Genomic DNA, 17,261 nt, shown 5'->3' on the forward strand with positions numbered 1-17,261 from the left:
TGATGTGAAGTAACCTTGAATATGTCAATAATTCATAACAACATTGATTTTGATTCATTATTATCTTGGCTCCCTGGCAGTTTTCCGTAGAAACACAACCTGCTTTGTGTAATTGGAGTCAAGATTGCAACTTTCTCTCGCTCCATTTCACCTCTCTGCTCTTTTATTCCACTTTTCTTGTCATAATATTTTCTTTGAAGGTTAGAAAATGTTTGCCTTGCACTAAGAAGCCATTTATCTCCCCAAGTTTGGCTGGGAAAAAAATGAAAGAAGAAGTAGTTTATGTTCCTGGTGGAAGATGCTTCTAATGGTTGTAAAGCAAGAATAGTTGCAGTTTTCCTCCCCGGCTGACAGTCCAGCAGCGTGTTCTCCCCAGATAGTCTTCCCCGCCCGCCATAGAAGCTGTCAAACAACTTATCTTTATTTCCACACTCCTAACTTCTTGCTCATCTTCTCTCCATTTGTGCTGCAGCGGCCTCCACTGCACCCCCGCAACAATCTCACCTCCAGCTGCCTGGCCGAGCTGCTGATGTTCAGGTACATGATGGACACGCCTGGCATGTTTACTGCAGGGAGAGGAGCTGCACGCCTCTTGGAGCGCTCGCTCCCGTATCGCACTGTGCTGCCTGGACAGCGATACTAGTAGCTGCTCATCTACTTGATATATATTTATAGATCAGATTATGCATTGAATGCATATTTGTGAGCACATTTTTTATGGTTTAAAAAGCCACCGTGTGAAAATTCAGTGGGAAAAAAAAGTTATAAAAATTCAGTGTGAAAAAAAAATTGTGTGTAAAAATTGAGTTAAAAAAAAAAATCACTGTATAAAAAGTGGGTTTAAAACAATTCAGTTTGTAAAATGAGAAAAAGTTTTTTAAAAAATAATTGAATTTTGTAAAAATTCACTTTATAACCATTCAGTTTGTAAAAAAAAAAAAAGTATATTCAAATAATCAGCGTAAAAACAATTCAGTTTGTTGAATTCAGTGTAAAAAAATCAGTTAGAAAAATTCAGTGTAAAAACAATCAAATTTGTAAATAATTCAGTGTGAAAGAAAATGAGAGTATAAAAAAAAATGTATAAAAATTATTTGAAAAATTTGTGTAAAACAATTTAGTTTATAAAAAAAACAAGTGTATAAAAGTTGAGTTAAAAAAAATCACGGTATAAAAATTCAGTTTAAAACATGTCAGTTTGTAAAAAAAATTTATGTAAAAAATCAGTGTAAAACAATTCCGTTTATAAAAAAATATGTGTATGAAAGTTGAGTTTAAAAAAAAATCACTGTAAAATAATTTAATTGTTAAAAAATAGTGTATAAAAATTTTGTTTGAAAAAAAATTCAGTTTAAAACAATTTCGTTTGTAAAAAATATGAAAGTATAATAAAATCAGTGTAAAACAATTCAGTTTACAAAAGAAATTGTGTATAAAAATTGAGTTAAAAAAAAATCACGGTATAAAAATTTGGATTAAAACAATTCAGTTTATAAAAATATATGTGTACAAAAGTTGAGTTTTTTTTTTAAATTGTATAAAAATTCAGCTTGAAACAATTCAGTTTATAAAAATATATGTGTACAAAAGTTGAGTTTTTTTTTTTTTAAATTGTATAAAAATTCAGCTTGAAACAATTCAGTTTGTAAAAAATAAATATATAAAAAAATCTGTGTAAAACAATTCCGTTTATAAAAAAATATGTGTATAAAAGTTGAGTTTTAAAAAAATCACTGTAAAATAATTTAATTCTTAAAAAAATAGTGTATAGAAATTTTGTTTAAAAAAATCACTGTATAAATATTCAGTTTAAAACAGTTTCGTTTGTAAAAAATAAAAAACTATAATAAAATCAGTGTAAAACAATTCAGTTTATAAAAGAAATTGTGTATTAAAATTTAGTTTAAAAAATCATGGTATAAAAATTTGGATTAAAACAATTCAGTTTATAAAAATATAAGTGTACAAAAGTTGAGTTTAAAAAAAAAAATTCTATAAAAATTCAGCTTGAAACAATTCAGTTTGTAAAAAAAATATATATAAAAAATCAGTGTAAAACAATTCAGTTTCTAAAAAAATATGTGTATAAAAGTTGAGTTTTAAAAAAAATCTCTGTAAAATAATTTAATTGTTAAAAAATAGTGTATAAAAATTTTGTTTAAAAAAAATCACTGTATAAATATTCAGTTTAAAACAATTTCGTTTGTAAAAAATATAAAAGTATAATAAAATCAGTGTAAAACAATTCAGTTTATAAAAGAAATAGTGTATAAAAATGTAGTTAAAAAAAATCACGGTATAAAAATTTGGATTAAAACAATTCAGTTTATAAAAATATATGTGTACAAAAGTTGAGTTTCAAAAAAATAATTGTATAAAAATTCAACTTGAAACAATTCAGTTTGTAAAAAAATATATATAGAAAAAAATCAGTGTAAAACAATTCAGTTTCTAAAAAAATATGTGTATAAAAGTTGAGTTTTTAAAGTCCTACTGAAAGCCACTACTAGCGACCACGCAGTCTGATAGTTTATATATCAATGATGAAATATTAACATTGCAACACATGCCAATACGGCCGCTTTAGTTTACTAAATTACAATTTTAAATTTCCCGCGGAGTTTCTTATTGAAAACGTCGCGGAATGATGACGCGTGCGAGGGGACATATTAGCCCAGCACCACACACGGCTAAAAGTAATCTCTTTTCATCGCGCAATTACACAGTATTCTGGACATCTGTGTTGCTAAATCTTTTGCAATTTGTTCAATTAATAATGGAGACGTCAAAGAAGAAAGATGTAGGTGGGAAGCTTTTAGCCTTTAGCCACACAAACACATGGTGTTTCCTTGTTTAAAATTCCCGGAGGTGAAGCTTTACTATGGATCAGAGCGGTCAAGCGAACATGGATCCTGACCACTTGTCAACCCGCAGGTTTTGGTGAGAAAATTGTGGTAAAAAGTTGCCTCTTACCGGAGATCAGCGGAGCTTCTGTTGTGCTGCCGTGACTAATTCCTTCAGAGACTGGCCTCAAGACACCCTTCCGACTATCAGGTACTATTTAACTCACTAAAACACTAGCAACACAATAGAAAGATAAGGGATTTCCCAGAATTATCCTAGTAAATGTGTCTAAAAACATCTGAATCGCTCACAATGCAATCGGCTTTTTATTTTTTTACTTTATCTATTTATTTATTTATTTTCTAGTCCTCCGCTATCAATATCGTCATCCACGAATCTTTCATCTTCGCTAAAATTAATGGGGAAATTGCCGTTTTCTTGGTCCGAATAGCTCTTTTTGTTGGAGGCTCCCATTATAAACAATGTGAGGAGCCATCAAACATGTGATGTCATCGTCTGCTACAGGCAGGGCTTTTCTGATAGCGACCAAAAGTTGCAAACTTTATCGTGGATGTTCTCTACTAAATCCTTTCAGCAAAAATATGGCGAAATGATGAAGTATGACACATAGAATGGAGCTGCTATCCCCGTTTAAATAAGAACATCTCGTTTCAGTAGGCCTTTAAAAAAATCCCTGTATAAAAATTCAGTTTAAAACAATTCAGTTTATAAAAAAAATAGTGTATAAAAATTGAGTTTCAAAAAAAATCACTGTATGAAAATTCAGTTTAAAAAAATTCAGTCCGTAAAAAAAGTCTAATAAAATCAGTGTAAAACAATTCAGTTTATAAAATAAATTGTTTATAAAAATGGAGTTTTAAAAAAAAAATCACGGTATAAAAATTCTGATTAAAACAATTCAGTTTGTAAAAAAAAAAAAAGTATAATAAAATCAGTGTAAAACAATTCAGTTTATAAAAGAAATTGTTTATAAAAATTGAGTTTTAAAACAAAATCACGGTATAAAAATTCAGATTAAAACAATTCAGTTTATTAAAAAAATTGTGTATAAAACTTGAATTTAAAAAAAAAATCACTGTATGAAAATTCAGTTTAAAAAATTCAGTCCGTAAAAAAGTATAATAAAATCAGTGTAAAACAATTCAGTTTATAAAAGAAATTGTTTATAAAAATGGAGTTTAAAAAAAAAATCACGGTATAAAAATTCAGATTAAAACAATTCAGTTTGTAAAAAAAAAAGTATAATAAAATCAGTGTAAAACAATTCAGTTTATAAAACAAATTGTTTATAAAAATGGAGTTTTAAAAAAAAAATCACGGTCTTAAAAATTCAGATTAAAACAATTCAGTTTGTAAAAAAAAAAAAAAGTATAATAAAATCAGTGTAAAACAATTCAGTTTATAAAAGAAATTGTTTATAAAAATGGAGTTTTAAAACAAAATCACGGTATAAAAATTCAGATTAAAACAATTCAGTTTATTAAAAAAATTGTGTATAAAACTTGAATTTTAAAAAAAAATCACTGTATGAAAATTCAGTTTAAAAAATTCAGTCCGTAAAAAAGTATAATAAAATCAGTGTAAAACAATTCAGTTTATAAAAGAAATTGTTTATAAAAATTGAGTTTTAAAAAAAAAATCACGGTCTTAAAAATTCAGATTAAAACAATTCAGTTTGTAAAAAAAAAAAAAAGTATAATAAAATCAGTGATAAACAATTCCGTTCATAAAAAATCAGTTAAATTAAATAAAATATGTAGGTGACAGGAGGTTTGGATGCATGGATACTAATTAGCCTCGTTAAAGGTGTGCAGGAGCTAGCGTGTTAGCTTGTTAGCTTTCATTCTAAATTGTATTTGCTCGGGACGACAAAACTTTTCTGCTCTGCGGTTTGTTTGCTTCCTGACTTTCTTTGACGTCCTGCCAGAGTCACAAATGTGTGATGATCAAGTCCTCCTTCATGCGGCATCAAAGACACGCCGAGTACGACTCATTCTATCTTTTTTACCGGGGACATGTTTCATAACAGGCTGTTATATAAGCCAATCGATATCATTGTGTTGGTGCCGTATCGTCTCCTGCAGTGTATTTAGCAGCCATTAACCCGGGGCCGATACTGATACCGATTATTAGTATTCAAGGAGGCCGGTGAGCGATATTTGAAGTTGTGAAAACATGAATATTTTATGTCAGTAAACAATTGGCCAAGTTGTTTTTTTAACGTGAATTTTTTTTTTTTTTTAGGAAAGGTGGGACATAATGTTTGATGTTGTGTTTAATTGACCATCAAACATCTTTATGACGTGTGTCTAAGAGCAGCGGCAACATTTTATTTCCAAATATAAAACAATCTCCTGGGGATATTGGTGCAAAATACGACATTTTTCTACATCCCAATAACTCATCTACTCCATTTCATCATTTACAGAAAGTAGGAGAATGTGTGAGCTGCTGCCTCACCTTCTTTATTTATACAATCATCTCATATTTGTCAAGATATCTCCACACAATGTTTGCATTTTGTACTTATTGACAATGAGAGCAATTTTTATTCTTAAAAAAATAAATAAAAAATCAGGCAAAAAGATAACTTTTTGAGAAGTCCCAGAATTCCAGGTTTTCCGGGACATTTTCCGCATTCAAAATGATTTGGCCATTTTTCAAACTTCCACCATTTGCCATGTTTTTCAGCCGATTCAAACCAACATATTCCACGCGTCCTAGATATTCAAATTATATTTTTTCTAAGTTCAAAAAAATTCCAGGAATTCCTGTCGTTTTTTTCAAACCCTTTTTTGTACCTTTTTTTTCCAGCGACTACTCCTTCCACATTTTTCAACCCACTTCTATCGTTCCACCTTCCAAAAGTTCTTCTTAATCAAGAAAAACAACTAAGTTGTTTTACAGACTTGAAAAATTCCCCGTTTCCCCGAAATTCCAGGATTTCCTTAATACCATTTCTCAATTCAGAATGTGACTACTTCAACATTTCTCAACTGATTTGAAAATTTCCAATACCAACCATTAAAACTCTTTCAGAACATTCAAAAGTCTTTTAACATTTTCCCAAAAATTTCCGCTTTTTCCGAAATTCCCAAATTTCCATGAAATTCCCATTTAAATGAATGGGACATTGTTCAAAGTTCTCCAATTTTGACATTTTTCATTTGATTCAAACCGTTGCATCAACAAAATATTCAGCCTTTTAATGAATTTTCCTGGAAATTCCCGGATTTCCAAGAATTCTGACTTTTTCGAATTCAAAATGAATTTGCCATTTTCCAAACTTCCACTTTTTCAAGCATTTCAAACCACTCCACCATCAAAATATTCCACTCATTCTGGACATTCAAACTATCTTTTTTTTTTTAAGTAAAAAAAAATTCCAGGAATTCCCGTTTTTTTTCAAACCCTTATTTAAACCTTTTTTTCTGGCGACGACCCCTTCCACATTTTTCAAACCACTTCAATCGTTCCACCTTCCAAACATTCTTTATAATCAGGAAAAAAAACATTTTGTTGTTTTACGAACTTGAAAAATTCCCGGTTTTCCCGAAATTTCAGGAACTCCTTAATACCATTTCTCCATGAAAAATGTGACTACTTCAACATTTCTTGACTGATTTGAAAAATTCCAATACCAACCATTTCAGCTCATTCACAACATTCAAGTATTTTAAATTTTTTCCAAAAATTCCCAAATTTCCATGAAATTTCCATTTAAAAATGAATTGTCCATTTTTCAAACTTCCACAATTCCCACATTTTTCAATCGATTTCAACCATTCCACCTTCAACACATTCAACTAATCCTGGACATTCAAACTACCCGTTTTACAAGTTTGAAAAAATTCCAGGAATTCCCGTTTTTTTCAACCCATTTTTGAACCATTTTTTCTGGCGATTACACTTTTCACATTTTTCAAACCACTTCAATCGTTCCACCTTCCAAACATTCTTTTTAATCAGGAAAAAAATTATTTTGTTGTTTTACGAACTTGAAAAATTCCCGGTTTTCCCGAAATTTCAGGAATTCCTTAATACCATTTCTCAATGAAAAATGTGACTACTTCAACATTTCTCGATTGATTTGAAAAATTCAAATACCAACCATTATAACTCTTTCAGAACATTCAAAAGTCTTTTAACATTTTCCCAAAAATTCCTGCTTTTCCCGAAATTTCAGGAATTCCTTAATACCATTTCTCTATGAAAAATGTGACTACTTCAACATTTCTCGATTGATTTGAAAATTTCCAATACCAACCATTACAACTCTTTCAGAACATTCAAAAGTCTTTTAACATTTTCCCAAAAAATTCCCGCTTTTTCCGAAATTCCCAAATTTCCATGAAATTCCCATTTAAATGAATGGGACATTGTTCAAAGTTCTCCAATTTTGACATTTTTCATTTGATTCAAACCATTGCATCAACAAAATATTCAGCCTTTTAATGAATTTTCCTGGAAATTCCCGGATTTCCAAGAATTCTGACTTTTTCAAATTCAAAATGAATTTGCCATTTTTCAAACTTCCACTTTTTCAAGCATTTCAAACCACTCCACCATCAACATATTCCACTTATTCTGGACATTCACACTATCTTTTTTTTAAGTTAAAAAAAATTCCAGGAATTCCCGTTTTTTTTTCAAACCCTTTTTTAAACATTTTTTTCTGGCGACAACTCCTTCCACATTTTTCAAACCACTTCAATCGTTCCACCTTCCAAACATTCTTTATAATCAGGAAAAAAAACATTTTGTTGTTTTACGAACTTGAAAAATTCCCGGTTTTCCCGAAATTTCAGGTACTCCTTAATACCATTTCTCAATGAAAAATGTGACTACTTCAACATTTCTTGACTGATTTGAAAAATTCCAATACCAACCATTTCAGCTCATTCAGAACATTCAAGTATTTTCACATTTTCCCAAAAATTCCCGAAATTCCCAAATTTCCATGAAATTTCCATTTAAAAATGAATTGTCCATTTTTCAAACTTCCACAATTCCCACATTTTTCAATCGATTTCAACCATTCCACCTTCAACACATTCAACTAATCCTGGACATTCAAACTACCCGTTTTACAAGTTTGAAAAAATTCCAGGAATTCCTGTTTTTTTCAAACCATTTTTGAACCTTTTTTTCTGGCGATTACACTTTTCGCATTTTTCAACCCACTTCAATCCTTTCACCTTCCAAACATTCTTTATAATCAGGAGAAAAACATTTTGTTGTTTTACGAACATGAAAAATTCCTGGTTTTCCCGAAATTTCAGGAACTCCTTAATACCATTTCTCCCTGAAAAATGTGACTACTTCAACATTTCTTGACCGATTTGAAAAATTCCAATACCAACCATTTCAGCTCATTCAGAACATTCAAGTATTTTAACATTTTCCCCAAAATTCCCGAAATTCCCAAATTTCCATGAAATTTCCATTGAAATGAATTGTCCATTTTTCAAACTTCCACAATTCCCACATTTTTCAATCGATTTCAACCATTCCACCTTCAACACATTCAACTAATCCTGGACATTCAAACTACCCGTTTTACAAGTTTGAAAAAATTCCAGGAATTCCTGTTTTTTTTTCAAACCATTTTTGAACCTTTTTTTCTGGCGATTACACTTTTCGCATTTTTCAAACCACTTCAATCGTTCCACCTTCCAAACATTCTTTTTAATCAGGAAAAAAATGTTTTTGTTGTTTTACGAACATGAAAAATTCCCGGTTTCCCCGAAATTTCAGGAACTCCTTAATACCATTTCTCAATGAAAAATGTGACTACTTCAACATTTCTCGATTGATTTGAAAAATTCAAATACCAACCATTATAACTCTTTCAGAACATTCAAAAGTCTTTTAACATTTTCCCCAAAATTCCTGCTTTTCCCGAAATTTCAGGAATTCCTTAATACCATTTCTCTATGAAAAATGTGACTACTTCAACATTTCTCGATTGATTTGAAAAATTCAAATACCAACCATTATAACTCTTTCAGAACATTCAAAAGTCTTTTAACATTTTCCCAAAAATTCCTGCTTTTTCCGAAATTCCCAAATTTCCATGAAATTCCCATTTAAATGAATGGGACATTGTTCAAAGTTCTCCAATTTTGACATTTTTCATTTGATTCAAACCATTGCATCAACAAAATATTCAGCCTTTTAATGAATTTTCCTGGAAATTCCCAGATTTCCAAGAATTCTGACTTTTTCGAATTCAAAATGAATTAGCCATTTTTCAAACTTCCACCATTTCAAGTGTTTCAAACCACTCCACCATCAAAATATTCCACTCATTCTGGACATTCACACTATCTTTTTTTTTAAGTAAAAAAAAATTCCAGGAATTCCCGTTTTTTTTCAAACCCTTATTTAAACCTTTTTTTCTGGCGACGACCCCTTCCACATTTTTCAAACCACTTCAATCGTTTCACCTTCCAAACATTCTTTATAATCAGGAAAAAAAACATTTTGTTGTTTTACGAACATGAAAAATTCCTGGTTTTCCCGAAATTTCAGGAACTCCTTAATACCATTTCTCCATGAAAAATGTTACTACTTCAACATTTCTTGACTGATTTGAAAAATTCCAATACCAACCATTTCAGCTCATTCAGAACATTCAAGTATTTTAAAAATTTTCCAAAAATTCCCAAATTTCCATGAAATTTCCATTGAAATGAATTGTCCATTTTTCAAACTTCCACAATTCCCACATTTTTCAATCGATTTCAACCATTCCACCTTCAACACATTCAACTAATCCTGGACATTCAAACTACCCGTTTTACAAGTTTGAAAAAAATTCCATGAATTCCTGTTTTTTTTCAACCCATTTTTGAACCTTTTTTTCTGGCGATTACACTTTTCCACATTTTTCAAACCACTTCAATCGTTCCACCTTCCAAACATTCTTTTTAATCAGGAAAACATCTTTTGTTGTTTTACGAACTTGAAAAATTCCCGGTTTTCCCGAAATTTCAGGAATTCCTTAATACCATTTCTCAATGAAAAATGTTACTACTTCAACATTTCTTGACCGATTTGAAAAATTCCAATACCAACTATTTCAGCTCATTCATTTTCCCCAAAATTCCCGAAATTCCCAAATTTTCTTGAAATTTCCATTGAAATGAATTGTCCATTTTTCAAACTTCCACAATTCCCACATTTTTCAATCGATTTCAACCATTCCACCTTCAACACATTCAACTAATCCTGGACATTCAAACTACCCGTTTTACAAGTTTGAAAAAATTCCAGGAATTCCCGTTTTTTTTCAAACCATTTTTGAGCCTTTTTTTCTGGCGATTACACTTTTCGCATTTTTCAAACCACTTCAATTGTTTCACCTTCCAAACATTCTTTATAATCAGGAAAAAAACATTTTGTGTTTTTACGAACATGAAAAATTCCTGGTTTTCCCGAAATTTCAGGAACTCCTTAATACCATTTCTCAATGAAAAATGTTAATACTTCAACATTTCTTGACCGATTTGAAAAATTCCAATACCAACTATTTCAGCTCATTCATTTTCCCCAAAATTCCCGAAATTCCCAAATTTCCATGAAATTTCCATTGAAATGAATTGTCCATTTTTCAAACTTCCACAATTCCCACATTTTTCAATCGATTTCAACCATTCCACCTTCAACACATTCAACTAATCCCAATTTTACAAAAAATTCCATGAATTCCCGTTTTTTTTCCAACCATTTTTTAGCCTTTTTTTCTGGCGACTACTCTTTTTACATTTTTCAACCCACTTCAATCGTTCCACCTTCCAAACATTCTTTTAAATCAGGAAAAAAATGTTTTTTTTGTTTTACAAACTTGAAAAATTCCCGGTTTTCTCGAAATTTCAGGAATTCCTTAATACCATTTCTCAATGAAAAATTGTAATACTTTCACATTCATATATATATATATATATATATATATATATATATATATATATATATATATATACATACATTTTCTACTGCTTGTATACATCTATATCTATGTATAAATGTATGTTATCTATGTATATATATATATATATATATATACATATACATTTATTAAATATATATATATATGTACACACACACACACACACATATATATATATATATATATATATATATTGTATATATGTATATATGATCTAATAGTACGCCAAAAAATCACTTTGTTAAAGCACAGTGTTTTATATTCCTATAGTCAAACACAGTGTTACTGTTCAAACTGTGCGTGATGCTACCGTGGCCAAAAATATTCAACATGCTTGTTTCTAACGAATACTTGGGCCTACTGCGCCGCCGCATCTTCAACTTTGTCATCCCGGTGGTACTTGAGAGCCGCTGGACTATATTGTGTGGACTCCTCAGACAATGCCACCAGCGGGCGGGCACAAATGTGAACAAATGTCCTCCCGGACGTTTAAATAATGCGGACGGCAGAAGTTGCTGTCATGCAAATATCAAAAGTGCAGACGTGCGTGGTATTTCCCGGGAGAAGCTGGGAGATTTCATCTAATCCACGTCTGTCCTGCCCAAATGTCAACTTCTTCTCCAAAGTGGGCGCGCTCTCCCTGCTTTTTCGGTCCCCCCCCAGGCCCCGCCCCCCATGTTGCCCTCATTAAAGTAATGATCTGCCAGCGACCAGGACCATGTGCTGGCTGACTCTGGTCCTGCTCGCCATGGCAGACACGCCTCCTCCTCCTCCTCCTCCTCCTCCTCCTCCTCCTCCGCCTCCTCCTCCTCCTCCTCCTCGCTCTCAATTACCGCACAGGTGTGCGGTTTTTTTTTACAGTTTGCTCAGTCGCTACTAAGTAGGGACGGGTACCAAATCCGGTACTTTTTTGGTACCGGGCACAGATTCAGTGCTGCTTTTTCAAAAATGTACTGTGAAGGCGTTGTCACGGGGAAGCTGAATGTGTTATGTTGCGCCCTACAAAGTGTTTGTACCGTAAGTGTTGTACTTATCATGCACCAGCTGTCTGATCGTCACATCCATCTTAGTTGTAGTTTTCACTAACAAATTTGAAGGTGTTGAAATTGCCATGTAAAACCGCTAATGCTATTAGTAGCATGTCTATGGCAAATGCAATGTAAATTAGCATCAAGCTAGAACATTTTGGCCGAGTGCAGACTTACTAACATTTGTGCTCATTTTAGTGACTTTAACCTAAAATCTGTGGCTTTCTGATACTTGGCGCTGTCTTAGAAGTACGCTAACTTTTCCGATTTTCTCATGCTAACATTAGCATGTTAACATTGTATGCTAGCATTTTATCTCGTTTTGATCATTTAAACCAAAAAAATAATGGATTTGGAGACGTGCCTCCCTCTTGCAAGTGTACTGTTCCCTTTATAAAAAGCTAACGTTAACATGCTAACGTTTTATCCTAGCATTTTAGCAAATTTTGTACGTGTAAACCTAAAAAAATTGGGATTTTTTTTTTTGGTCCAATATGGCCGACATGCAGTTGTCGGTACTAAGTAGGGGTGGGTACCAAATCCGCCCTGTGATGAGGTATCAACTTGTCCAGGGTGTATGCGCCTTCCGCCTGATTGTAACTAAAAAAGGCTCCAACACCCCCTGCGGTCCCGAAAGGGACAAGCGGTAGAAAATGCATAGATAAATGGATGGGTACCAATTCCGGTACTTTTTTGGTACCAGGCACAGATTCAGTGCTGCTTTTCCAGAAATGTACTGTGAAGGAGATGTCACGAGGAAGCTGAATATGTTATGTTGCGCCCTACAAAGTGTTTACACTGTAAATGTTGTACTTATCACGCACCAGCAGTTTGATCGTCACATCTAGCTTAGTTGTAGTTTTCACGAACACATTTGAAGGTGTTGAAATTGCCATGTAAAACCGCTAATGCTATTAGTAGCATGTCTATGGCAAATGCAATGTAAATTAGCATCAAGCTAGAACATTTTGGCCGAGTGGAGCCTTACTAACATTTGTGCTCATTTTAGTGACTTTAACCTAAAATCTGTGGCTTTTTGATACTTGGCGCTGTCTTAGAAGTACGCTAACTTTTCCGATTTTCTCATGCTGACATTAGCATGTTAACATTGTATGCTAGCATTTTATCTAATTTTGATCATTTAAACCAAAGAAATAACAAATTTGGAGACGTGACTCCATCTTGCAAGTGTACAGTTCCCTTTATATCAAGCTAACGTTAACATACAAATGTTTTATATGTGTAAAACAAAAAAACATTGATAGCTGAATGTGTTATGTTGCGCCCTACAAAGTGTTTACACTGTAAATGTTGTACTTATCATGCACCAGCTGTTTGATCGTCACATCCAGCTTAGTTGTAGTTTTCATGAACACATTTGAAGGTGTTGAAATTGCCATGTAAAACCGCTAATGCTATTAGTAGCATGTCTATGGCAAATGCAATGTAAATTAGCATCAAGCTAGAACATTTTGGCCGTGTGCAGACTTACTAACAATTTTGTTCATTTTAGTGACTTTAACCTAAAATCTGTGGCTTTCTGATACTTGCCGCTGTCTTAGAAGTACGCTAACTTTTACGATTTTCTCATGCTAACATTAGCATGTTAACATTGTATGCTAGCATTTAAGCTCATTTTGATCATTTAAACCAAAAAAATAACGGATTTGGAGACCTCCATTTTTCAAGTGTACTGTTCCCTTTATAAAAAGCTAACCTTAACATGCTAACGTTTTATATGTGTAAAACAAAAAAATTCTGACAGCTGAATGTGTTATGTTGCGCCTACAAAGTGTTTACACTGTAAATATTGTACTTATCACGCACCAGCTGTTTGATCGTCACATCCAGCTTAGTTGTAGTTTTCACTAACACATTTGAAGGTGTTGAAATTGCCATGTAAAACCGCTAATGCTATTAGTAGCATGTCTATGGCAAATGCAATGTAAATTAGCATCAAGCTAGAACATTTTGGCCGTGTGCAGACTTACTAACAATTTTGTTCATTTTAGTGACTTTAACCTAAAATCTGTGGCTTTCTGATACTTGGCGCTGTCTGAGAAGTACGCTAACTTTTCCGATTTTCTCATGCTAACATTAGCATGTCAACATTGTATGCTAGCATTTGATCTCATTTTGATCATTTAAACCAAAGAAATAACGGATTTGGAGACGTGACTCCATCTTGCATGTGAACTGTTCCCTTTATATCAAGCTAACGTTAACATGCTAACGTTTTATACGTGTAAAACAAAAAAATGTTGATAGCTGAATATTTTATGTTGCGCCTACAAAGTGTTTACACTGTAAATATTGTACTTCTCACGCACCAGCTGTTTGATCGTCACATCCAGCTTAGTTGTAGTTTTCATGAACACATTTGAAGGTGTTGAAATTGCCATGTAAAACCGCTAATGCTATTAGTAGCATGTCTATGGCAAATGCAATGTAAATTAGCATCAAGCTAGAACATTTTGGCCGAGTGCAGATTTACTAACAATTTTGTTCATTTTAGTGACTTTAACCTAAAATCTGTGGCTTTCTGATACTTGGCGCTGTCTTAGAAGTACGCTAACTTTTCCGATTTTCTCATGCTAACATTAGCATGTTAACATTGTATACTAGCATTTAAGCTCATTTTTATGATTTAAACCAAAAAAATAACAGATTTGGAGACGTGCCTCCATCTTGCATGTGTACTGTTCCCTTTATATCAAGCTAACGTTAACATGCTAACGTTTTATACGTGTAAAACAAAAACATTTTTGACAGCTGAATGTGTTATATTGTTATGAAGGTGTCTGTTACAACATTATATATATATTTGCAGTGTGTATATTGTACATATTACTGTTATGAAAGTGTCTGTTACTACATTATATATATACTTGCAGTTTTGTACATAATACATTTTGTTATGAAGGTGTCTGTTACTACATTTTATATATATACTTGCAGTGTGTATATTGTACATACTACATATTGTTATGAAGGTGTCTGTTACTACATTATATATATACTTGCAGTGTGTATATTGTACATATTACATATTGTTATGAAGGTGTCTGTTACTACAGTATATATATACTTGCAGTGTGTATATTGTACATATTACATATTGTTATGAAGGTGTCTGTTACTACATTATATATATACTTGCAGTGTGTATATTGTACATACTACATATTGTTATGAAGGTGTCTGTTACTACATTATATATATACTTGCAGTGTGTATATTGTACATATTACATATTGTTATGAAAGTGTCTGTTACTACATTATATATATACTTGCAGTGTGTATATTGTACATACTACATATTGTTATGAAGGTGTCTGTTACTACATTATATATATACTTACAGTGTGTATATTGTACATATTACATATTGTTATGAAGGTGTCTGTTACTACATTATATATATACTTGCAGTGTGTATATTGTACATATTATTACTGTTATGAAGGTGTCTGTTACTACATTATATATATACTTGCAGTGTGTATATTGTACATATTACATATTGTTATGAAGGTGTCTGTTACTACATTATATATATACTTGCAGTGTGTATATTGTACATATTACATATTGTTATGAAGGTGTCTGTTACTACATTATATATATACTTGCAGTGTGTATATTGTACATATTACATATTGTTATGAAGGTGTCTGTTACTACATTATATATATACTTGAAGTGTGTATATTGTACATATTATTATTGTTAAGAAAGTGTCTGTTACTACATTATATATATACTTGCAGTGTGTATATTGTACATATTACATATTGTTATGAAGGTGTCTGTTATTACATTATATATATACTTGCAGTGTGTATATTGTACATATTACATTTGGTTATGAAGATGTCTGTTACTACATTATATACATACGTTTAGCTCAGCAGTTAGCCTGGCTTTCTGTAACCTCCAATGAGCAGCTTTGATGGTTGCAGATTGTCTCTGACAGATTTGCAGGGTCCAGCCCGAGTCTGTCATCAACATGCATTAAAGTAAAAAATCTCCATCATGTAAATCATTTCTATCGCATATTGTCTCTCGCGCGTCGGCGACACAGACCCACTCAAACAGGCGGAATCTCACACAGACCAAATAAATCACGCGGCGCTTCATCTCAAAGCACAATTGGACTCTAATAAGTGTCCAATTCCAAATAAAATGGACATCTTCTCAGGCCGGCACATAACTTATTGGCTTTTCATCGCCAACTAATTGGCTCGGGGGGAAGAAAGCGCCGCACCTGTGTCCTCGTCGATGGTGAAGGCGCCCAGGCCGCTGCCGCCTCGGATGGAGTACTTCAAGGCACCGTCCCTCCCGCCGTCCTCATCCTTGGCGTGGAGCGCCAGGACGCTGGTCCCCGCTCGAGAGTTCTCCTTCACCGAGCCTCTCACGGCCAAGTCGGGGAAGTACGGAGCGTACAAATTCTCGTCCACGTCCAGCAGCTGCAGCAGAGAGAGGACGTGCATGGTGGAGTGATTGCGGAGAGGAACATTAATCACAGTACGCGGAGAGAGAGTGGCCGTGCCAGCAACTTGAGGGATCCAGGTTCGATCCTCCACTTGCCACTGCCGTTGTGTCCTTGGGCAAGACACTTTACCCACCTGCTCCCAGTGCCACCCACACTGCTTTAAATCTAACTTAGATATTGGCTTTCATTATGTAAAGTGCTTTGAGTCACTAGAGAAAAGCGCTATATAAATATATTTCACTACACACAGTAGAACCTCAATTTAAAAAACCCTCTATTTGCAAACTTTTCTGTTTCCAAACCTTTAGACCACGCCTAACATGCCTCTGTGTCCGAACCAGGTCTCGGTGTCCGAACCAGGTCTCGGTGTCCGACCCTTTTAGTCATTCATTCATTTTGTGTGCTGCCGGAAGCCTTATGACATTGCTGTTTTGATTACATCATTATGAAGGTGTCTGTTACTACTGTGTGTATGTATATATATATATATATATATATATATATATATATATATATATATATATATATATATATATATATATACTTGCAGTGTATATATTGTACATATTACATATTGTTATGAAGGTGTCTGTTACTACATTATATATATACTTGCAGTGTGTATATTGTACGTATTACATATTGTTATGAAGGTGTCTGTTACTACATTATATATATACTTGCAGTGTGTATATTGTACATAATACATATTGTTATGAAGGTGTCTGTTACTACATTATATATATACTTGCAGTGTGTATATTGTACATTATACATATTGTTATGAAAGTGTCTGTTACTACATTATATATATACTTGCAGTGTGTCTATTGTACATATTACATATTGTTATGAAGGTGTCTGTTACTACATTATATATATACTTGCAGTGTGTATATTGTACATATTACATATTGTTT

General features: G+C 32.8%; 1 protein-coding gene and 1 long non-coding RNA gene across 3 annotated transcripts in view; one reads left to right on the top strand and one right to left on the bottom strand.

Annotated features, from left to right (window-relative positions):
• LOC133552059 (protocadherin Fat 3-like) overlaps window positions 1-17,261 on the bottom strand; it is a 193,085-nt gene that overhangs the window by 169,536 nt on the left and 6,288 nt on the right. Inside the window, exon 3 of the mRNA XM_061899369.1 lies at window positions 16,114-16,315. Within this exon, the coding sequence (XP_061755353.1) occupies window positions 16,114-16,315 (202 nt within the window). The remainder of the gene's footprint in view (window positions 1-16,113; window positions 16,316-17,261) is intronic.
• The window catches only part of LOC133552060 (uncharacterized), a 118,306-nt gene that overhangs the window by 99,285 nt on the left and 1,760 nt on the right, over window positions 1-17,261 (top strand). For both annotated transcript variants that reach the window (XR_009806608.1, XR_009806609.1), the window contains 2 exons: window positions 473-537; window positions 2,935-3,054. This is a non-coding gene — a long non-coding RNA (uncharacterized LOC133552060). The remainder of the gene's footprint in view (window positions 1-472; window positions 538-2,934; window positions 3,055-17,261) is intronic.

Source organism: Nerophis ophidion, linkage group LG04 (assembly GCF_033978795.1).
Source record: "Nerophis ophidion isolate RoL-2023_Sa linkage group LG04, RoL_Noph_v1.0, whole genome shotgun sequence".
NCBI classification, from domain to species: Eukaryota; Metazoa; Chordata; class Actinopteri; order Syngnathiformes; family Syngnathidae; genus Nerophis; species Nerophis ophidion.